The sequence below is a fragment of the Anas platyrhynchos genome, chromosome 7 (assembly GCF_047663525.1).
Source record: "Anas platyrhynchos isolate ZD024472 breed Pekin duck chromosome 7, IASCAAS_PekinDuck_T2T, whole genome shotgun sequence".
Lineage (NCBI taxonomy): Eukaryota > Metazoa > Chordata > Aves > Anseriformes > Anatidae > Anas > Anas platyrhynchos.
The window spans coordinates 21,495,742-21,517,343 of record NC_092593.1 but is presented as its reverse complement, the minus strand read 5'-3'; the positions used below and the strand labels follow the sequence as shown (position 1 = coordinate 21,517,343).

Here is a 21,602-nt window from a genome sequence, read left to right as displayed (position 1 = left end):
AACTAACCTTTAGTCATACATAATTTGTAAACCAGGGTGAACAAGATGTGCAGACCACATTAATATAAAATGTCTCACTTAGAATATCAGGGAAAGGATCTGTGATGTGAATTTACACTTTTTTTTTTTTTTTTAATCTAAGGAGTTAGTATTCTGACAGATTAAGCTAAAAAAGAAAACAAACAAACAAACAAACAAACAAACAAAAAACTTAAAAGTACCTAAATGACTTACAAAGAAATCAGATGTTAAATCCTTAGCTGTGACAAGCTGACTTAGTCTAGCAAATTAAGTAAAACTACATCAATTCACCACAGTGAAAAAATGAGGCCCAAAATATACTTTAAAAATGGTAGATCACTCTGTGTAAAACTGGCAGTCATAATTCTACAATTAGAAAGTACAGAGATGGGGAAGAAATTAGTAGAATTAAAAAAAAAAAAAAGAAACACAGTTCTGGATCAGATGCGAGTATACCATGGAAAAAGGTCACTGACCCTAATGTTCATAGAAAAAATATTTTAAAAAGCTTGAATCCCATGCTCAGAGGTAAGTCCACTTGAGATTTCTTTGCTTTTGCCAGTATGAAATTTGGGCCCATGGAAAATAGTATCAAATTACCAAGAATTTTTTAATGATTAAAAAATCGTGTTCCTATGTTACTCCCATATTGTAAAATAATGGTAGAATTCAAAAGACATCTGCACCCATATTAGAAATAAATTCACATTGGGAAAATAAAAACATCTACAATAAAAAAGGAAAAAAAAGCTTCTGCAAAACATGAATGCTTTTTGCTTTCTAAATGAAACAGAATTAGGTTCCCAGTTTCAGTATTTTCTTGCTCCTACAAAAATCCAGCCAGTGTTTATTTAAGTAGCTATAATTGGCCATTCTCTGGAAATATTAAGTCACGGTTATATCACACTATTTCTGTTTCTGTGCAAAAGGTTCAGGGCTTTTATACCAGAAATGGAACACAACACTACCTTCGGGGATTTTAATAAATGTAGGGAACACTGCTAGCAAAAGAGTTGCTGTCCAAATAGACTGACATACACAGGCCAATGTAGCCTCTAATGACAGAGTAAGATAATGACAGGCCCCACTCAAAATCAGCAGGAAGAGGAAGATCAATCTTGGCAGAGTGAAGGAAAAATGCTGGCTTTCTTCATGTTAGCTCATCTCATACATATCTATCTTCAGCTGCTGCCCAGTACTGCGGTGCTCTGCATTAACTACACAGTGGATCAATAACAATTACACCTTCTCAAAAACATGACACATAGCAGGATTGGGTTGACATTTCACTTAGGCCAACATTGATCTCAGTGCATCTGATTCCAGTCCTAAATTCAAGTCAGGCCTGGGTCTAGCTGGAATAAACACACAGTTAAAAACAAAAAAGGAAACCAGCTGCTTGTGCCTTGCCTTAGAAGTAAACAGCACATCCATCTGTGCGTTCCCCATCTCCGATCCACTATTCTTCCTGTTGCTACCAGGGACTCTAAAGTTGATCAAAGACTATTTTTTATATGAATTACTCACCGTGACATCAATGTTGATAATATCTCCATCCTGAAGAGGTCGACTGAAACATAAACAGAAAAGAAAAAAATAATGGTGACAGACAGTTCCCAACAAAGGGAATATAAGAATAAACACCTAATGACACATACATAAAAATCAGGGGGTAGGTATTTTGTGACGGAGGAAGGCAGAGGCAAACAGAATAACCATTTTTAATGTTCAGCTCTCACTACGTAGAGAACAAGTGTAGCTGAATATAAAATAATGAGAAACAACTGGCAGAAAAACATATCAACATCTGAAAAATCTACCATTATATTCATTCTTTTTCTCTCACTAGGGTTCGTATTTTACTTTGTGAGTAGCTGAATGTATTGCAAATAATAAAAAAAAAAACACAACATAAATTCAAATATATTTATTCCCTACCCTATACTTATTTTGCTGGAGAAAAAAGAAATCAGAATTATTCTTGGTTCTATTTTTTCCCACACACTAAACTCTAAAGACATTATGTGCTTTTTTGTTGTTGTTTTCTGTTTTTTTTTTTTTTTTTTGAAGCACTTGGACAAGCAGGATAATATTATTGTTGTTCTACCTCACATACATTTCTATAACATCTATCAGCATTGTGTGGTAACATAATATGCATCTGCAATACATTTACATATGACATGTAGTTAAGCTGAAATATGTTCAATATTAAACACAATTTATTAATTTCAGTTTAACATTTTCATCCCCGGCGGTAAAATGTATATTATTGGGGAAATACCTGTCAGGAATACCATGACATACCACGTTGTTTACAGAAGTACAAACAGACTTTGGAAAACCTCCATAGCCCAGAGGTGAAGGATAGGCATTCTGTCTGATTATTTCATGATGAACAATGGAATCTATTTCTTCAGTTGTCATGCCAACCTAAAATATCAAACATAACATTCTGTTAAAAAAGCAAAGATAGTTTCTCATATTTACTGAATGTGATTGCAGCCAAACGTTTCGATGAAACCTTGGATGTTTCAAATTCACTGCTTTGATACAAAACACTAAACTGTCTGATATACTTTATTGATATATTGGACTACTTCTTTTTTTCTTCCTTTAAGAGAAAAAGGTTTTAAATCAAGCATGCAGTAGAAATAAGCATTCAAAGGTTCCTAGAAAACCTAAAATACGATCTACTTCCTTTCCGTCCGTTTTTCCACATTTGCTTTCTCAAAGACACCAATTTTCCATGGCATCTTGTTTCAGTAGCTGCTGTAGAAATGTCTGGTTTTAATGCTTCCAGTCCTATAAAACACATTACTTTCCCCTTTTATTTGTAAAATAAAGGATATTAATTCTTCTAACTGTGCAGTACATATATCATTATGCATTTGTGCATTTTATGCAATTGTTCTCCAATTATTCTTTAATTTTGTAAAAGATTTAAATATTTGGGTTCATATCTTGAAGATATTTTACTTAAAGTTTCCACAGCCTAGGCAGTTGTAGTGAATCTACAGGCACTTATTCATCATTTTTAGGAATGTTCACTTCTATGTTTGACATTTTCTAGATTCATCTTTTTCTTGTGATTTTATATATTTAAAAAACTCATAAATCATTCAGCCATTTTCTGAGTATCTGTGGAGTGGAAAACGCACATGTTTAAAATAACATTCTTGTAGCTTTTCTTTTGGATAGACTGTCTCCAAAATGGTTAGAGCTGGGATTTGAAATTTGGTAGGGAAACCTCCCTCATTGAGAAGAAGTGCCTTTGAGGGTTCCTGTGCAAATTGATTTTGATTTGAATGAGTTTTGAGCCTTTGAAAATCATACTTTGTACACACACGCTACGGCAGCTATGATTTTTGAGGGCTTTTTCGCAACACGTGGAATATAGGTAGGCTGTGGTGCAGGAGGCATACATAACCATATGTTGAAATATTCAGCGATCACGTACAGTGAATACAACAGAGTGCACTTGTGTCGTGCACTGAGGATAAAACCAGGTCTATTTGCTCAGCTTGCACCTTGTTCAGCACAAAAGCATATGAGGAGCGACAACCCCACCCAAGACACAATTTGGGGTTTCTGTGCAGCTCCCCTGCTTTGCAGCAGCTGTGGTGGCTGGGATGGCAGCCACAGCCCCGCGCACTGTCTGTATCGGATGCTGCAGCCACTGGTTCTGGATTAACACAGGTCTGTTGCTCCTGCCTTCGCTCACCCATCTATCACCTTCAGCATGTAGGCAGACTGAAGCGTTATGTAGCACAATGGGTGCTGCCACCGCCCAAGGAATTCAGTGTGGCTTTTGGATGCTCAGTGGACAACTCTGTGTTCTCTGTGGGGGAGGGGCTTATGTCCTACAAATAAATCTTGTTTTAGTGGTACCTGTTTTGCTTTTAAATGATCTTTTGTTAGCTTCGCAATTTTGGGGAGACACCTACTGCACACCTCATCCCTTACGTGGGGCAGGGCAATGTGATGGTATCCAACAAAATACTTCCGTGTCATAGATTTTGCTATTTTTTCCCAAATCTTTTCCCCAAGCCTATGAAGTGCTATCATATATAATACCATATGGTGGTTTTAAGTCCAACAGGCAATATATGGCAACAGCAAAAACATATGCCTGGCCCAAACATTGTTCTTCTGCATCTAGATGTTATAATGCCACCTTTGTCATACTGGGGGATGTTACTGCTGTTAGATAAATCACAGACATGAGCTTTTTTCAAGGGCTGTGTGCAAGGTAGGCTTAGCAGGACCACAGGAACAAGTGGAGGGATGGGGCTCTTCAGATAAAATAGGAATACAGAGCCTACCTTACAAGGATAGCCTAAAACAGCTTGGTTTATTTCGTCTGGCACCCTGAAAGCTGTAATAGCTCTATTACTGCGTGAAGGGGATAGGCTCAAGGAAAGGCAGCAAGCGGTTTAAATTAAAGAGTAGGGTTGGCAGAAGAATAAACTTGTTGCACGTAGAAAACACTCCCTGTTGATAATAGAAGGCCTTGCAACATCCCTCCATTCAGAGCAGCCATAGCCAAAAACTAGTGCAGAATGGAGCTCCCACATCTCTGAAATGGGCTGGGGCTGGCCTGGGCAGTGGTCTCAGCTCTCTCTGCCAGCTCCCTCCCTCCCAGCCCCACTGCCCCATCTCCTGGTGACCACTTTTCTTACACAATTTCCTTCTCTACAACCTTTGTTAAAATATGTAGCATGTTGCTATTATGTACTATATGGCACCTACTACCAACTGCATCATAAGCTACACTGTGCTGCATACAGATGCATTTTCTGCATAATAATAACCAAAGAGTTTTAGTGAAAAACTGCTCTCGTTCATAGTCCACACCGCACTCTTGAGGTAAGGTCCTGGTTCTTCAGAAACAGGTATGTGTCCGTAACTTAACACAACTAAGTTTCACTGTACTGGGAAATAATTGCACATAAGTTAAACACTCATGAGCATATGTAAGATTAAAAGCCTCAGGCATTTTTGCTATTGGCCACCCCAGCTCCAGAATTAAACCTCTGGGACAGCATGATGAGAACTGAAAGAAAAACGCATGGTAAACTGATAATTTTTTCCCCTTTTATGTCAATGGAGTTGACTTACAGCTCCCATCTATCTCTGCATCTCATAGCTACTCAACCCATTTTACCTTATTCAGTATGCTATTACATGAAATACCAAGGCAAGGTAAAAAAGCACTCCTTCATCTGCAAAAACTTGTAGTAGGCTCCTCCCGGTACATTTTTACTTGGGTGGTATCCCAAAAACCATACTGTAGAAACATTACTGGAAACCATGAGGCTTTATTAGCAATGCACTCTGGAAAATTGTATGGAGCCTGGCAGCTGTTTTTTCCAACAGCAGTTCAAAGATTTGTGTTGCGCTGACCCCATGGGACAGCGAGGAGCTGAAGGATGGACGGTAACAGAGGCAGCAGCCCAGCCCCTGGGCCTTGCACACATGCAGAGCCAAAAAGCAGAACGTATAGAAAGATGGGCCATGAAATTACAGGAAAAAATGTATCATGGGCCTTATGAGAAACTCATTTGATTTGGCACACCCAAACAGCAGGAGATTATAGACACACATGAGCCAGCAGCTCTAAGTACCACATGGGTCTAAAATACTGAAATAATTAAGCAGGTATACCATGGATGGAATCAAAAGTTAATAAATCCTTCTTTTATCAGAATCTAACTTCAGGTTGGATGCATATTAAGGTCCGTAAACAAACAAACAAACAAAAAGTAGGAAAAAAAACAAAACAAGTATGTGAAAGCATAAAAGACATCCAAACTGTTTTGGGACTTACGCAATCATTACCTTTAAGCCCTTTCCAGCCAGAAGCAGGACACGACGGGCCAATTGACAAGCTTGACGAAGCCCTTGAATCTGATCTTCATTCTTAATTTCTATGTCGTCTCCCCAGTCTGGTACAATGCCTGTCGTCACATAGTCTGGCTTCTTTATGTGCTTGGAGAAAAAGGATTGAAAATGAAGATCAGAAAACTGAGCATGACAATGGGATCATTTTCTCAGATACTGCCTCCTGCTTCATGGCAGCTTGCCCTTTCTGTCGTAGTATCGACCTTCCTAAGCCATCAGGGCAAACCCTCAAGGCTGCCTCAGTATTTCTTCCACTGCCCTTTTGAACTTAACATTGCCTGTTACTACTGACTTATACAGTCTGTTAAGCTCCCTGTACTGAAATCCCGGATACTGCATCCCACTTTCAGCACAGTCTCAAGTTCTAAAACTGTGGAAGACTTAAAAACTTTTTATTTTCTTTTGCAAAGAGTGACACATCTTATAGAAAAGGCATCTAAACACCACAACTGACTGGAAAACAGACAGAATTAGACTCAATAACAAAATTGTTCAATTCCTCAGTTTCTTGCTCAGACAAAACTTCTATTAACTTTCTTCACAAGATTGTGTTTTGACTAAGAATCTTAGGATTTAACTTATTTTAATTTAGAGGTTTTACTTATTAATCCAGTTTTCATGTTTATGTGCAAACCTATCCATCTATAATAGTACGTGAGGGTATCCCAATTTGCTGTGACAAGGAAAGTGTAATAAACTTTATTTTCTGTTCCTGCAGAAAATTCTCAGACTTTACATAGAGGTGAAATTTCATTTCTCATTTTTTTAAGAAAATCCACAATAATTTCATGATGAGTACATAAACACAGCAAACTAGTAACAACGGTAACATCTTGCAGTGTGAGGGAACCGTGCTTTGTCTCAGTGGGTGCTGGGCTGTTTCACCTGTGGGGTGCGAGAGTCGCTTCACCCACCACAGCTGGGCTTTGCGTTGATTCACAAAATACAGAATCAAGCTGGCAGGGCAGAAAGTAAAGTGGCCAGTTAGGCTGTATACAACAAGACCATACAACATCCCAGTGTAGGAGCGAAGAAGAGTGGTGTAGCCTATTAACTCCAGTGGGACTTCCAGTAGGGAGACTATTGTTACTCCCACTGGTATTTTGTCGTTTCTACTCTGAGAGAGTGCAACTGTATCCTTAATGAACTCACATCAACAGAATTTCACATTTCCATTCCATTACAAATAATAGAATATCAGCCCTTACAGCATTTGCAATAGTCTGGGACTTAATTTAGAAGAAATTTAGAATTAATTTAATTTAGAAGAAAGAACAAAAAAACACATTTGCTGGATTACCAACTCCATACACTACAGCACCCCCACTATCCCCTTGGAGGGCACTGATCTTGTAAACTGCTGAGACCTGACCCTGCTGACCTGTGAGATCTGTTAAGGAAAAAGCCCAAAGCAGTGGATGTACAAGTATCTATGTATACAGTTTCACACCAAGATTTTGGAAAAAAAAAACCAAAAACACCGTGTTATTTTAATATGATTTCTGGCACACTCTCTATAAAGTGATAACCTTGTCCTCAAGTTTTCAGAATTGAAAAATTGGACTGATTTTTGACAGTCTAAGCACAGTCATCTGTGAACTCTACTTTTCAGTATGATAATGTATTTGTTCCTCTTTATCCTAAAGGAAGTATCTAAATACAGAAAAAAAAAAAAAAAAGTTCTATAATTTTTAAACCTTTGAAAACATATAAAGCACAAAACTTTATACTTCAAAGCTTTCTTTCCCTGCACACCAAGCTTCCACGGTCTTTAGGAGACCTGATGTAACTGCCCTACTACATTCAGCATCATTACCTGCTTTCGTATACAACATGGTTTTTGTACTTTAGGCCCATGGAAGTATTCCATATTTTGCATAAGAAATCTATAATCACGTGTAAAGTAAGATAAAATATAAGTACTAATAATTATCCTGGAAAGCATGGTTTAGAAAGGGTAATTTTTTGGCTAAAGGAAAGATACTAAACAGTTGAACTGTATGTTGTAAATAACAGCAACAAAAAAGGAAACCATCAGTGGAAAACATGCTTAAATTATATGAGAAAAAAAAAAAGTTATTTTGGCTGTAATGTAAATAAAAACAAAAATATATGTTGGAAGAAAAAAAATACTCAGAGATGGTAAAAAATAGTTTAAAAGGAGCAGTGGGGCTATGCGGCAGCTACCAGCAGGTATTGTATGCTCTTATCTTAAATCTGATGTAACCAATTAACAAAACATTCAGGAAGAGATAAATATTTTTGTAATTAGCTTGTGAGAGATTTATACAGAAAAGGATTCAGATGATCACAAATGATTCCTAATGATTTCTGGTAGGGCTGTCTATACTTGTCCAAAAGGAGAACCTGGACCCAGAAGCGTTAAGTGTTGACAGATGATTATAATATTCCATGTTTATACTACAGTAACTTAACAAGCCCCAGGTTTAAACTCCCTAATAACTAGATATGTCACTCTGTTTTACATGGTAGGGAGCTGAAAACTTCTCTCACCAGTGCTCCTATTTTAAATACCTGATCATACCACAGGACTGTATCCAAACCCCCAGCTGTTGGACAACGAATGCACTTGAACACGTGTGCAGCCAACTCCTGTATTGACTGAAAAACTGATTAGATAATAGAAATTGCAGTACCTTGGGAACTGGGTGAGCCGGAGAAACTGTGGCTGGCAAAACTATACTATAAGCAGTATTTCTTTGTCCCTGAAAAAAGAAGCATCTTCGTTGTTGATTGCTTGACTGCCTGTGCAGGTAGACACGATTGCACGAAGAAAAAATTCTGTGGCAGCCAGTCACGGAACCTGTTAACAGATTAAGTTAAAATTGGTTAACATTTTTTTCCTACTGCTATGGTATAAAATGTAAGTATGAAAGAAGAAAGACACCATGTAATAGAAATTGCAAAACACATGCAGCAGCCATAGGTAGTTCAAGAAGTTGTTAAAATCTTGTACCATTAGGGCATTAACACCAAGAAGCAATGAGAACAAAAAACCTCCCAAAGCAATACATCACAGCTTTACAAAGCACTATATCTAATTTGGTTTGATGCATTAAAAAGCAGTGTGGATAAGTTCCCCAAACCAGGACTGACACCCCAACCTGTTTGTAGCAATTTGCATGGCTGGGAGGGGCACTGCACAAGGCTTGGGGAAAGGGTAAATAAGGCACAACAGCAAGTAATCAAGAGAGAAAAAAATAATTTTGTGTTTATTTCAGACATTTTGATCTGTATTCTTGATGAATTGGTGACATATTTGAGCATAAGCATGTTAACATTGCTCTCGTCATTTGCATGAAGATTCAAAAAACGGGGTTCAATCTGGAGTCACCTCCCGCCTGGCAGGGAACAAAACAAACATCGAGAGATTTTTAAACTTGGCCAAGGGCAATTGAGGGAATTGAAGTTTGTAATCGACTTGGAATATTTGAATCAGATTTCTACGTAATTCATATGGGAATTTGGAATGATAGTTCCTCAGAGTATTCATTGCCCAAACAAGCATGAAAACAGGGAAGTACACTAAATTTGAGAGGATTCTTTACACTGCCCAGCTAAACACTGATAAAATATAGCACATTTTTTTCAATGCATAAAAATTCTATAATGTAAATTTGTTTATTTATTTATTTTAATTACCTTAGAATAAATTCCACATAATAGTTAAGCTACTTTTGAAAAAGATCATATGTAGACAAATACATGAGCAATCTTCTCTGGCAAGTAACCAATATTAATAATTACTCTTTAGTAAAATAAAGTGGCTTTGTTTAGATGGAAGTAAATAAACTTTTCTTCACAGAATTTAAGAAATTCATCTACTGCATATTTTAACTACGTAAAGATGATTTCTAAAAGAGTTTCTTCCATAATTTGTACATTTTTATTTTACTGTAAACTTCCTTCCTTTCTTTGGATACATTTATCATGTCCAGATGCAAATAATATCATTCCACACGCATGCTGGGCTTACAGATGTCCCTTTTACAACATCCCATGATATACAGATTTGAACTACAAAATTCTTTTGGAGCCCCAAGAAACTGAATGCAGTTGTTGAGTGAGGTTTGTTTCAGAAGGGTTTGTGACTGTCTCTTTGCACACCGAGCGGTGGTAAGTTTGGCTTACAGAATCTTAATTTGTGCAACACCTGAGAGGTTGTAGAGACTTTTAGTCAATGCAAGAAGATTTTTACTGTTGTTTTAACTTGTTTATAAGTAATGAGGTGGAGTTGGTGGGAGAGGCTCTGATCTAGCTCCCAGTATAACCTGGGTACCTATGGAAAGTTGCCTACTTCCAGAGGGAAGAGAGTGCCTGCGTGGAGCTGGAGCTGTGCCCTTAACAGGGGGCTAGATTGGTTTGAGGCTGTGTAAATAACCACCTAATCATTAGCCTCTTCACATACGACTTTCCTAGGGTCATCTTCACAAGAAAAGATTCTTGTCCAGTTTAAAAAAATAAACTCTAGGCCATCTACCATACAGAGCACAGACACTCATCCACAGAGCCTGAAGCATCTTGCAAACTCGCCAGCCAGTTTGCACACATTTCTGGAAGCTAGAAACACAGAATCTGCAGAGGCAGCAACTTCTGGCTCCTCAGAAGTAGCGCTCTACTTTTACAAAGAGCAGCAGAAGTACCTGGCTCTTACCGCGGCTGAACGTATTTACACTCAGCTCCATATGGCTGCGATAAACGCACTGAAACCCCACAGTCAGGGACACGGTCAGCTGAAGTCCACACAGACATCACTACGTGACCGTGTGTTTCAAACGCTCTCCCTGATGATCGGCACGCTGCCGCTGCACCTGTCCTACCACTGCAATTTTAATTGGTGGAAAAAAAGGTGCAAGTGCGCCTGTCAATTACTCTACAATAGAACTTCAAATGTCCCAAATACGTGATCTCAGATGCATCAAACCTATTTAGATCCGTGTGTGTGCGCCTATCGACTATCCCGCATTCAAGAAGGGATGCCTTTTTATTTAGAATAAAATTTTTACCTCTGTTCCCCCAAAGACACACTGTAAGTGTTGTCACAAGATAACAGGATAATAAGGTAGCGTAGCCTGTTGTTATACCACTAACTACTCATTATAAACCAGACACACACAAAATATCTCCTACTCGAACAGGTGAAATGCGACAACCAAATAAATATCACTATAGTATAATCTGACTCCTATAGCACATCGTAAGAATTACAAACACAGGACAACTAAAGCTTTATTTGAAATATAAAAAAAATTATAAGAGAAAACATTCTCCTTCAAAGTAAAAATAAAATGGCATTAAAACATAATGAAGTTACTGTTTTATAATGAAAATCTGGACTCCATCCACACACTTCCTTCCTTAAGAAGGCCTTCCTAATGTCTCCACAGCTTCTTCTATTTTTTAAGCTTCCATATTCACAGCTAATTTGATATAGCAACATCATCAATCACCGGAGACAGGAACAACTGGCTGTAAGCTCCAAGTCTTGCTCAGATTGCTGGGGCTTGCTCCCCAGCCCTTCCAGCCAGCACAGCTTTTGTCAGCATCCGATTCACTTCCACAACACCGACGCTCAAGCGCATCCTTTTTGTTACGCTTTCTGTGTATATTAATTACAACGAGATGGCTCATAAAGGCAGGATTTATGCGGCTTCCAGTGGAATTGCAGCCATCAGAGAGCCGGGTAGCCCCGTAACACACACCAGCGCAGGCAGGATGCAAAGCTGCCCATCTGCGCCTTTCTTCTCTCCCTCAACAGCAAGGCCATGCCACTTGCCATGAATAACAGAATATTTACTAGCAACCGCAATAATGAAAATTATTATCGGTGTTACTGAAATTACATCAGCAGATACGATGCTCCGAGCGCAGAAAATTACAGACAACTGCTCCCCTGACTCCATGGTGAATCACCCTGTGCAGTCTGCATGCACGCGCCTTCTGCTGGAGCTGCTGGATTCCTCAGCACACCTTCTATGCTTTAATTTGTATTAATAATATAAATATGCACTGCGAGCTTTTGTGAATTGCCAGATGGATTTATCTTTTGTGGAAATTACATTTTCTTTTCCTTTTAAATGAGCCAGCCAAAGGGGCTGAATACAGAATTTGAGTATGATGATGGGTGGGAGCATTTTAAGTGACTGATTTTGCAGCACAAATGTGCCCTATATTTATTAGCCTTTTACTCTAGGTCTATTTTAATTGTTATCTGTTCATGCATGCTACACTATATAATGAAATGCTCCCATTTCACTCTCAGAGCAGAGAGTTTTTTATGTGTATCTCTATTAATGACCCTTAATTAAGTTGATTTTAGTCATTTAAATGTGATTTTCCTCTGGTCAAGAAGTATTTTTAAAGAGAGATGTTGGAAATGAACTCTCATTTAAGCACTTTTCTTAATGCTTTTTGTTCAACAGTTACAGCAATTTACCAGCTATGTTTTCAATGAGGTACGAGGTGGCCATGCAAAAAACTGTTCATCTACGTGAATCATCATATGTGATTGTTAGCAAACAATTTTTTGGTATTTATTTATGATGGACTTCAAATTTACAAACAATTAGCAAAAATGTTACTACAGGCTAAAGTTCATGACAGTTCTAAGCCACAACAAGCACGAGTACATGGTAAAACAGCCAAAAAAATAAAATTTGAATATTTTAAAACAATTTACATCACAAAATCCATCAAAGTGTCTACAGAAGCACAGTAGTGACATTATTTAGGATTACAAGAATTAATACCTAATTGATTTAGTAAATAAAACTAACTTGCTCTCGTTAAAGTGAATCTTACTTAATATATATGAACAATTAATAACATCAAAAGCATTGTTCAGATAACTAATTTTTAAAAATGTAATTTTATCTATTTTATAAACTGTAAAATAATGACCAAGGAGATGTTCTTAGTATATGGATATTTGAGGAAAAAGAGGATAAAATACTAGAGATCCTTAATTTGGCTTGCCGGGTCATCTTATTATCATATCATAATTTTGCATCTTGTGAATTTTCCTTTTTTTTTTTTTTTTTTTTTTTTTTTTTTTCCTGAAACTTCAGAGCAATGAAGTTTACAGTAAGGAACTAAAAACACAATAGGCAATAATATATGGAATCCAACCAATGCAACTAGGTAAGATTTTATACAGTTTTTTACTGTTAATTACTTAACGCTCACATTTTTCAATCTGAAACAATGGTTGTGGTTTTGTAGATCTTTATTTGTTACTGTAATTACAGCTGTCTTAATAAAACACTGACTTTGTAATCCCAGTGTTTCAGGGGTATATATAAGCTTCAAAAATAGAATGGGAAAGATTAAAGGTTCTCTCCAACTCTGTGTAACCTGTGTAACAGAAGAGTAGCTCACATTTCACAAGCAATAACCTGTGCATTTTCTAAAAAAAAAAAAAAAAAAAAAAAGAAGAAGAAGAAGAAGAAAAAGAACAACATAGGGAAATGCCTCAGGCAGAAGTTGAAACTGATTGGGCAAAGTAGAAGGACAAGAGCCCTTGAAATTAAACAAAAGCAAATTCATTCTGTTGACAGATGTTGATTACATCAAAGCCGCGAAAGAACTTTTTTCTTTTTCTTTTTTCCCCTTTTTTGCAACTAATACCTCTGCATTCTCTATACATTAAGGATATAACATATCTTAATCAACACAACCCAACATGTAATAATTTTTAAATTTGGTCAAAGTATATTGTAACAAGGTCTTAACGACAGGCTTCTCTAAACAAGAGTGTATTCACATGGTCATGTCTGCATACCCGTGCTGGTCACGCCATCATCAGCCCCTTACTTCCAGGGGTTAACTGCTCTGGCAGCCAAATAAAATACAGAGAGAGCTGTGTAATTATGGAGACAGTCAAAGGGCAGACTCTATTTTGAAATCTATTTGCACAGACAAGGTCTTCCAATTTCGCTTACAGGAAACAAGCTGGTAAAGGGGGTCTCCTCCTCTCCAGATGCTTTCCACACTTTTTTCCCACATCAGGAAATCATGGACATGGACACCATGCAGCACTGTTTCCTGGATTACAGGACTATGTCATTACAGGGAGAAGAGCAAGCCCATGCTCTTGAGAAATATTTCCTCCTAATTGCCCATATTAGGGGAAAGCAAAACCCACAAGGACTACTGAAAATGCGACTAGCAGCAATTTGTAAACAGGACACAGCCACAGTCATCACGATGGTACTGGAAAAGAGAAAACAGAAATGAAAGGGTAAAAACACTCTGTTTTTAATAGCATGATTGGGGAAATGAAATATTCATCAGGGTAGATGTGACTTCAGTTATAACAGCAACACATTGGTGAAAACCTCGACAGCAATATGATTATGACCGTACCCTGACCAACCAAAATCAAGAACAGTATATTGCAAGCATTATATTCAGGTTGTCATTGTTCTATTCAATTACTGAAATTAGCTAGATATTGATGGTAGAAGTTGTTTAGTTAATAAAGGAAGTGAAGGGATTGCTGTCCTTATTACCTCCCAAGAGCCGGTAAAGCAAGCCAATGGCCAAATGCTGACCGGCTCCAGTGCAGCAGCACAAGCCCTGGTGCCGCTGCCACTGGGATTCCCCTGCGATGCTGAACAAAGCCGAGCTGGGCCCTCAGGACCAGTGACGCTCCCTGCTAATTAAAATTTTGCCCTTACTTCACGGAGAGTGGAGACAGGCAATTTGTTTGCTGTGCGCTAATACAAACGAGTGTTTTAATTGGTTGTAAATTTATAAACTGTATGGAAATGCATTCTTGTTTGGCTTTTTGTTGTTATTACTCGCTCTAGACTGGCACACTAAAATGATGAATCGGAGCCTTCTGAATAATACAGTTCTTCTAATTCATTATTCAATCAGACTTACGGCCAACAAAATAGCTGTTCTGCAAGTTGGTAAACTGGGAAACCACAGAGAATCAGAAACTCTTCTATTTACAGGAAGGATGACAGCCTAAGGGTACTTCATCCCAATAATAACAACATTCAAGTAATAGTGCCCAGGTCACGACAAGCCATGACCCTCCCCATAGCTCCGTCAGGAAGTTGGCTTGGTGCCACCTTTTATCAGCAGCAACCGAGTGCAACTTCAACAAACAAGAAGAAAAGGAAAAATTAATGTTATAGTCTCAAAACCCTCTTCAACCACTTCCCTGAGTTCCTGTGTGTGTATATATATATATATATACACACATAGTCACACCAAGCCAGTGACTGAGCAAAATTCTGGTGTCATTAAACAGCACTTGTCATTTTATTACAGGATTTAAAAAAATTGAGAGTACCATCTAGTTATATCTAAATTATATTGATTCATATACCAAGGGAAATTAATTGTCTGCTACACAAAATGTGATTGGGCTGTAACACTTAACTTTGGAAACAGAGCACTGTAGCTCTCCACTACAGTTTTCCATCCCAGTGCAATTTCTACTAAATCTCTCTCCAACAGCATAACACGAGTAGAAAATAAAAAGAAAGAGTTGCCTAAAGCAGTATCACAGCAAAACGAAACAAGTCAGATACAAAAGCTGGACAAAGCAATATTAAGAGTTTCACACACAGTTAGGGGAATTTAGGCTCCAAATCACAGCATCTGGCAAATTTCAACTTCTGTGACTAGCAGAAGAAACATTCCTCTTATGTTACTACATTGCTATATTGAGTAAATTAATTTATCATGAAGTCAATAAATTAGAATGAGAAAGATATCTGCTCAGGTCTGCATATTTAAATACACCTTTCAAACACCTTCTGTCTATCTTAAGGTTTTGTAAAACATCAGAGGAATTATTTATGCTTGACAGGTTAGTTATTGTACTCACTATTTTCATTTTGTAGGGAAGTAACAACTGTTGGAACAAGTTCGTCAGTTTAAAAAATAGCAGTTGTTTCAGATTAAAATAAAAAAGCTATTCAAATAGTCCTCACACATGCACAATACAGGATCTTGTTGTTAATATGCACCCACCCACAGCTTTAACATTCACCGAATCCTACTGGGATAAAATCTTTTCAGGTGCTCTGTGAAACAACTGTTTTTCAACTGGCATGTTTATGTCCTATGTGCATACCTGATACAGGACTAAACGTTACTGGTGGCACGTTAAAAATAATCTTACTTTAATAACTTAAATTACCAGCTGAAATGGGAAAAATATGTCTGAATCACCACAAAAAAATGTTTTCAACAAATCCTTTCAGTGGATGAGCAAGGCTGCTGAAATAAGAGTAACATTTGCACAGAAAATGTAGGGGCTTCTGAACATTGTATCAGGATTTTCTCCATAGCTTGATATACGGGAAGAGTACTGCCAGTTAGCAGTCTTTTCCCCACGCAAAACTCAAGACCCCTTACAATAAACACCTGCATCCAAATCTCTAAGGATAAAAGATGATTCCTGAATCATAACACAGTCTTACCTCTAAATGAAAAAAAAAAGTGTACATCGCTAGCAATTTTTGGATGAACATCTTAATAAAATGCTTACATTACTTCTCATTTGGTAAACAAGACAGCTAGCAGCATTTCTTGCTTTGTACTGAATTTTGTTAATTACTTGTATTATCCTGTTTCCACTTGAAAATGCAAGTTTTATTGGGACAGTGAGTCTTTTAGTGAGAAAAGATGTATGTGTCCTCTGCTGGAGTGGAGTGTAAGTTTGAGGCACTATATCCTATACACTGGACTTCAAAATATATTAGCAGATAGGTGTAAGAGTTTACAGCTGTTTCTACTATACTGTTGTGGTATTGGAAACAATCTATGATTTTTATTTTTTTTTTCAAGAAGATGCTTTGCACAAGGAAGATGCTCCAGTCAAGAGCTTGCTGCAGATAACTTCTAGTATCCTTGATAAAGCATTTATTTTTAAACCTGACAGTCATCAGAATGTGCTTTTAATGCATAGCTTGGAAGCTTATTCATAAATATGTGACACTGGGTCACTGAATGAATTATAATGATAGGATTATGGATTGAATTTGGAAGAGTACGGTATAATGTTTGGGGGCTGTTTAAAACATTTTTTAAAATACCTTTCATTTATCTCCTTGCTTAACATTTACAAAGACCTCTTTCTTATCATAAAAGTCCCTGTTTATCAAACACTGATACAGGAAGAAGTTGTTTACGTTTTCAGAAGTACCAACATACATCACTTATGACAAAAAAAAACAAGCACTCCATAAGAAATGCTCAATCACTGTCAATCATATGCACTAAAATATACATAAACCAAAGCATGTGGTGTGAACTATATTGGATTCAAACTGAACACAGAATTACAACTATAACAAACAAAAAACAAATAATTACAAGTGACTCATAGGCCTATTTACACATCTCACAAAACCGCTGGAAAGGTAGGTAACCATAGAAACCTGACAGCCTAAATTCAGTATTTTAAAATTTGTATTTAGTTTAAAATGCTGAAAATGATGTTTATATTAGATGAAATTCATATTTTAAAGGCTTCAGTTTTTGCTTTGATACTTAAATAAATACTTAAAATTATTTCATCTCTCCGTTATTAACAATTTGCCTTTTAGATTTGATTTTATTCAAGTAAAGATTACGATTTATCCTTTGTTATAAAATGTCACAAATGAGGTATTTTAATACCACAAATTAATATTTCTAGCACCTCTTTAATGATCAAAATTAAATAATGATATCAAACAAACATTGCTGAACTTATTATTAAATGTTTTACATACGGACTTTCCTGAGCTGCACAGCAGAAAAAAAAAATAAATTACTCAAATTAACTGTTAAAGCTGAAATGCTAATAGCCTTTTCTACTTATAATTCTTTTTCACTGACAATTACAATTTGCATGGCTTAAAATTTAATACTATGATTAGTACTAATGTCCTATATTTTACTTCATAATCTAAATGAGTAAAATATTATTTTTGTAGTTCACTGGCTCTTATACTTAGGTTGTAATGTTCAGTGTGTATTTCATTATGCAGATGAGCAATGGATGTCGTATAACGTGATTTAAATGGGTCAACAGTATTTTCCTATTCACATTAATCATCCAGACAGCCACAAAAAAAAAATAGCTTTTTTTTGAAAACTAACCCAGGAAATCTCTCTCTCTCTGCCCCTGATCCTTCCCACCAGCCCACCGCCACGAGCCGCAGCCATGGGGCTGCGGGAGCTGGGCTGGGTGCTGGACTCCTGCTGAGGCAGGTGCCAGGCCCTGGCGGGTGCAGCTAGGCCAGCTCTGCGCCTCCCTGTGCCAAGAATGATTCTCCTCATGGAGCTCAGCAGGAGCCACGTGTTGACAAACTGAGCCGATCTGGATCGGCAAAATTCGCTCTTGGCACGGGGACAGGCGGCCGTGCTGCATGCCCAGGCGGCCTGCCCGCAGACGTGGCGCTGGCAGTGAGGCGCCTCCTGCCTCATGCACTTGTCAGGGGTCTGTCAGGGGTCTCCCGCTGAAGGCAGCGGAGACAGGATCAGGCCACTTGTTGCCAGTTGTTTATAGAGCACATCCAAAGCACAGGCTCTGCTCTCAAGCCACATAACCATAACCAAAGGCCTTTTTTTTATCATATATGGCACCTTGCAAATAGAGTGGCTATTTATAAATAACATAGCGCTTCTGCAGGAAGGCAAGCCATGCTCACGCATGCTAAAGGGAAAGCACACAAGTGCAAGAGGCCAGAGGCAACACGTGTGGCGGTGCTGGCAGTGCTGGCCTAGGCGCACCCCGAGGGGCAGGCCCCACAGGATGACCCGTGGGCCACCCCAGCTGCCCAGGGCTGCCAGTGGCCCCTCACTGGGCCCCACGCCTCAGCGCTTCTGCGCAGCAAGGCCAGCTGCAAGGCTGGGCAGGCGGCAAAGCTGGGGGGGGCTGAGGGAGCGAGCTCCATGGAAGAATCAAAAAAGCAGCCTGAGCTGGGGAGAAGCTTTGGGTTGCATCCCCTGCTGCCTCGGTAGTTCCTCCGATGGATACAGACAAACCTCAAAAAGGGCAGAAATTCAGGATGTGCTGACACCGTGCTCTCAGCAGCCTGGGGGAGGTGTCCATCCTGAGTCAGGATGGCAACTGCCTCCCCCACAGACGCTGAGTTTTAATAAGCCTTCATGAATGTCAGACACAAAAAGGGGCTTTATTCTGTGGTAGAGAAAGGGTAATAAGGTGTTTTGCATTTTCCATGCAGTGGTTTTGAAGCGCATTTTCTGGCTCCAGACACAACACCAGCCCTTCCCCACAGCACCGCCACATCCAGGAATCTCCCTCCTGAAGGCACCAGCCACCCTTTCCAGCACGGTGCCCCCCTTGCTCTTTGCACAAATGCTGGGATGTGCCAGCTTTTTTCTGTCAGGAGCAGGAGGGAAATGGTTCAAGGAAGCATCTGGAAAAACTTCCCCTGGGTTTGCACAGAGCATGGGGCTGGGGGAGAGGGCTGCAGTGCCCTGGGCACACAGGCGGTATGCCCCCCTGCCTACCCGGCTGGAGACCCTGGGGGCTTTTGAGCCACCACTCTCCTCACTTCACAACCACCACCTTTCCTCTTCTAGTTCATGGACACAGATGAAAAGGAGTAGGACCTGAGCTTCAGCTTTTAAAGTAAACTAATCAACATATGGCACAATATGAGGTTTACAACTATTTGGATCTCACCAGATTATATTTGCAGTGCTTGTGTCCCTGGACAAATGTTTCACCAGTATCTAATAAACAGCTGGCTACAACAGGCACCTTAACTGGGAAAGAGCTAAGGCATCTGTGGGCACCAGCTTTGTGGTTGATTTACAGTAAATTAAACAATAATCACCACAACAATGACTACAGGTTCAGTTTTGACCATGACCTTCCCTAGGTATCAGGAACATGAAGGAATTCAGCATATTTCATTGGAGTGACAACCTATATGCAGGTCAGGATCTGACACACTTGTTTCCCCTGTGCCCATCTCATGTAATGCACATCAGGAGGAGTTGAGCCAGATGGCATGCAACATCTATGAATTTCCGATGCATGTCTTCAGGATGGGCTCCAGCCCTGCCTATCTGCCCCGCCACTCTCCAATGAGCAAACTACACATTCAGATCCCCAAAACTAGGTGGTAAGGAAGGACCTCTGGGTTTCCTCACTACTCCATATCCTGCCAACAACACCCCAGATACTATTACAAGAGATTTCCTGGAGGAACTACAAGCAGCACTTGTTGAAACAGACAATATAACACAAACTACAGCACCTGGTTATTCCCTCAAGACTGGATCAAGTCCAGTTGCACTTTAGGAAATGCTTTCTTACCCCCCAAACCTTGACCTTGCTCCCTGTCACTTTTCCTCCTGCACATGTTACAGGTGTAAGTTACCCAAACAAAACCATGCTGTCCTATCAGGTGCTTTAAAGATGGATACAGCAATGCCAACAACTGTTACTTCCTACAAAACCGGACTTTAAATAAATAAATAAGCAAACAAATAATTAAGTTCTAAACTATCTTCATCAGTCTATTCCCTCACTGTGTACATTTAATTGGGCTATTCCACCATCTGAATTTCTAAAACACATCAAGTAAGCAATGGGTTTCTCAAGAGAGGAGGTCTACAAATCCTTTTCCTGAACTGAAAAGGATTTGAGCATTTTTTTTTCTGCACAGATAGTGAATCGATAAGCAACAGTAAATGTTTTGCTTTCCCTAAGATGAAGATAATCTAACTTGCCAGCTAAATATGACAGGCATTTCTTCAGAGCATGCTTAGCTACCTTGTCTGCAAAGCTGGGCAGCAATCCATGAAATTCTCCATGGGGACATCCCAGTTAGCCAATTACTAATTCACATATTCAACACAGAACACTTAGATTTTCTTGCATGATTTGTCAAACATCCACTCTAGTGCTCTTGTTCTTGTTGCTACAGGTTTGTGGTTTAAATATACAGCTTTACAACAGTATTGCCCACTGGAGATACAGACCAATGGCAGCAATTTGAGCCCACAGCTGGATCTCCCAGTTGCTCTGACTGGACTTGTCTGCTTGCAATTGAGGAAAAGTTTCGACTAGAACCCATCTCACTTTTGAACTTATTAATTCAGAACTTTGTTTAGATAGAAGGAGCTCTGGAGGCAAATCTGACAGAACAGACACAATTTGTGGAGATACTAATTGCATGAAAAGAACTATTTTGCAAAAGACTTCCCATTCAAATTGACACACCAAAAAAGGCATTTTTACCTTTTTACTTAAAGGCAGAGGCATATATAACCTTAACATGACTGGAAGAGAAGGCTGTATAGCCATCTCCTTGTGAGCTGTCTCTCACACGTGAGACATGGGCACATACTGCATTGCGTGATGCTCATGGGAAAGACTGAAGAAATAAAAAACAGGCTACCAGTAAAGCCATGTATATGGCAAATTATACAGACTGGTGCTATCAAGGAAGGTCAGTGATCCCGGCAGCCCCTGGTAAATCCAGTGACAGTGCACACCCATCTTGAGAGTACTATACTAGAACCGCAGATCTGCATGTGGAAATTTTGGTGTCTTAATTTCAATAGTGCCATTGCAGCTGAAACCATCATCTTTATAATTTAAAATGCAGGCTAGTAAAGCTCTTCTTTAGACAATAACAATTAGCATGTTATTGCTCCATCCAGATGTG

General features: G+C 38.8%; 1 protein-coding gene across 3 annotated transcripts in view; it reads right to left on the bottom strand.

Moving 5' to 3' along the window:
- Positions 1–21,602, bottom strand: part of METAP1D (methionyl aminopeptidase type 1D, mitochondrial) — a 47,000-nt gene that overhangs the window by 11,729 nt on the left and 13,669 nt on the right. Inside the window, exons 1-6 of one of the 3 annotated variants that reach the window (XM_072040959.1) lie at positions 18,055–18,507; positions 13,887–14,157; positions 8,583–8,749; positions 5,863–6,012; positions 2,306–2,454; positions 1,549–1,591 (exon numbers count right to left, since the gene is read on the bottom strand). In XM_072040959.1, the coding sequence (XP_071897060.1) occupies positions 1,549–1,591; positions 2,306–2,454; positions 5,863–6,012; positions 8,583–8,749; positions 13,887–13,950 (573 nt within the window). In that variant the 5' untranslated portion in view covers positions 13,951–14,157; positions 18,055–18,507. Of the gene's footprint in view, positions 1–1,548; positions 1,592–2,305; positions 2,455–5,862; positions 6,013–8,582; positions 8,750–13,886; positions 14,158–18,054; positions 18,508–21,602 lie in introns of those variants that run through there. The other 2 variants (XM_072040960.1, XM_027461858.3) reach the window with 2 other exon arrangements.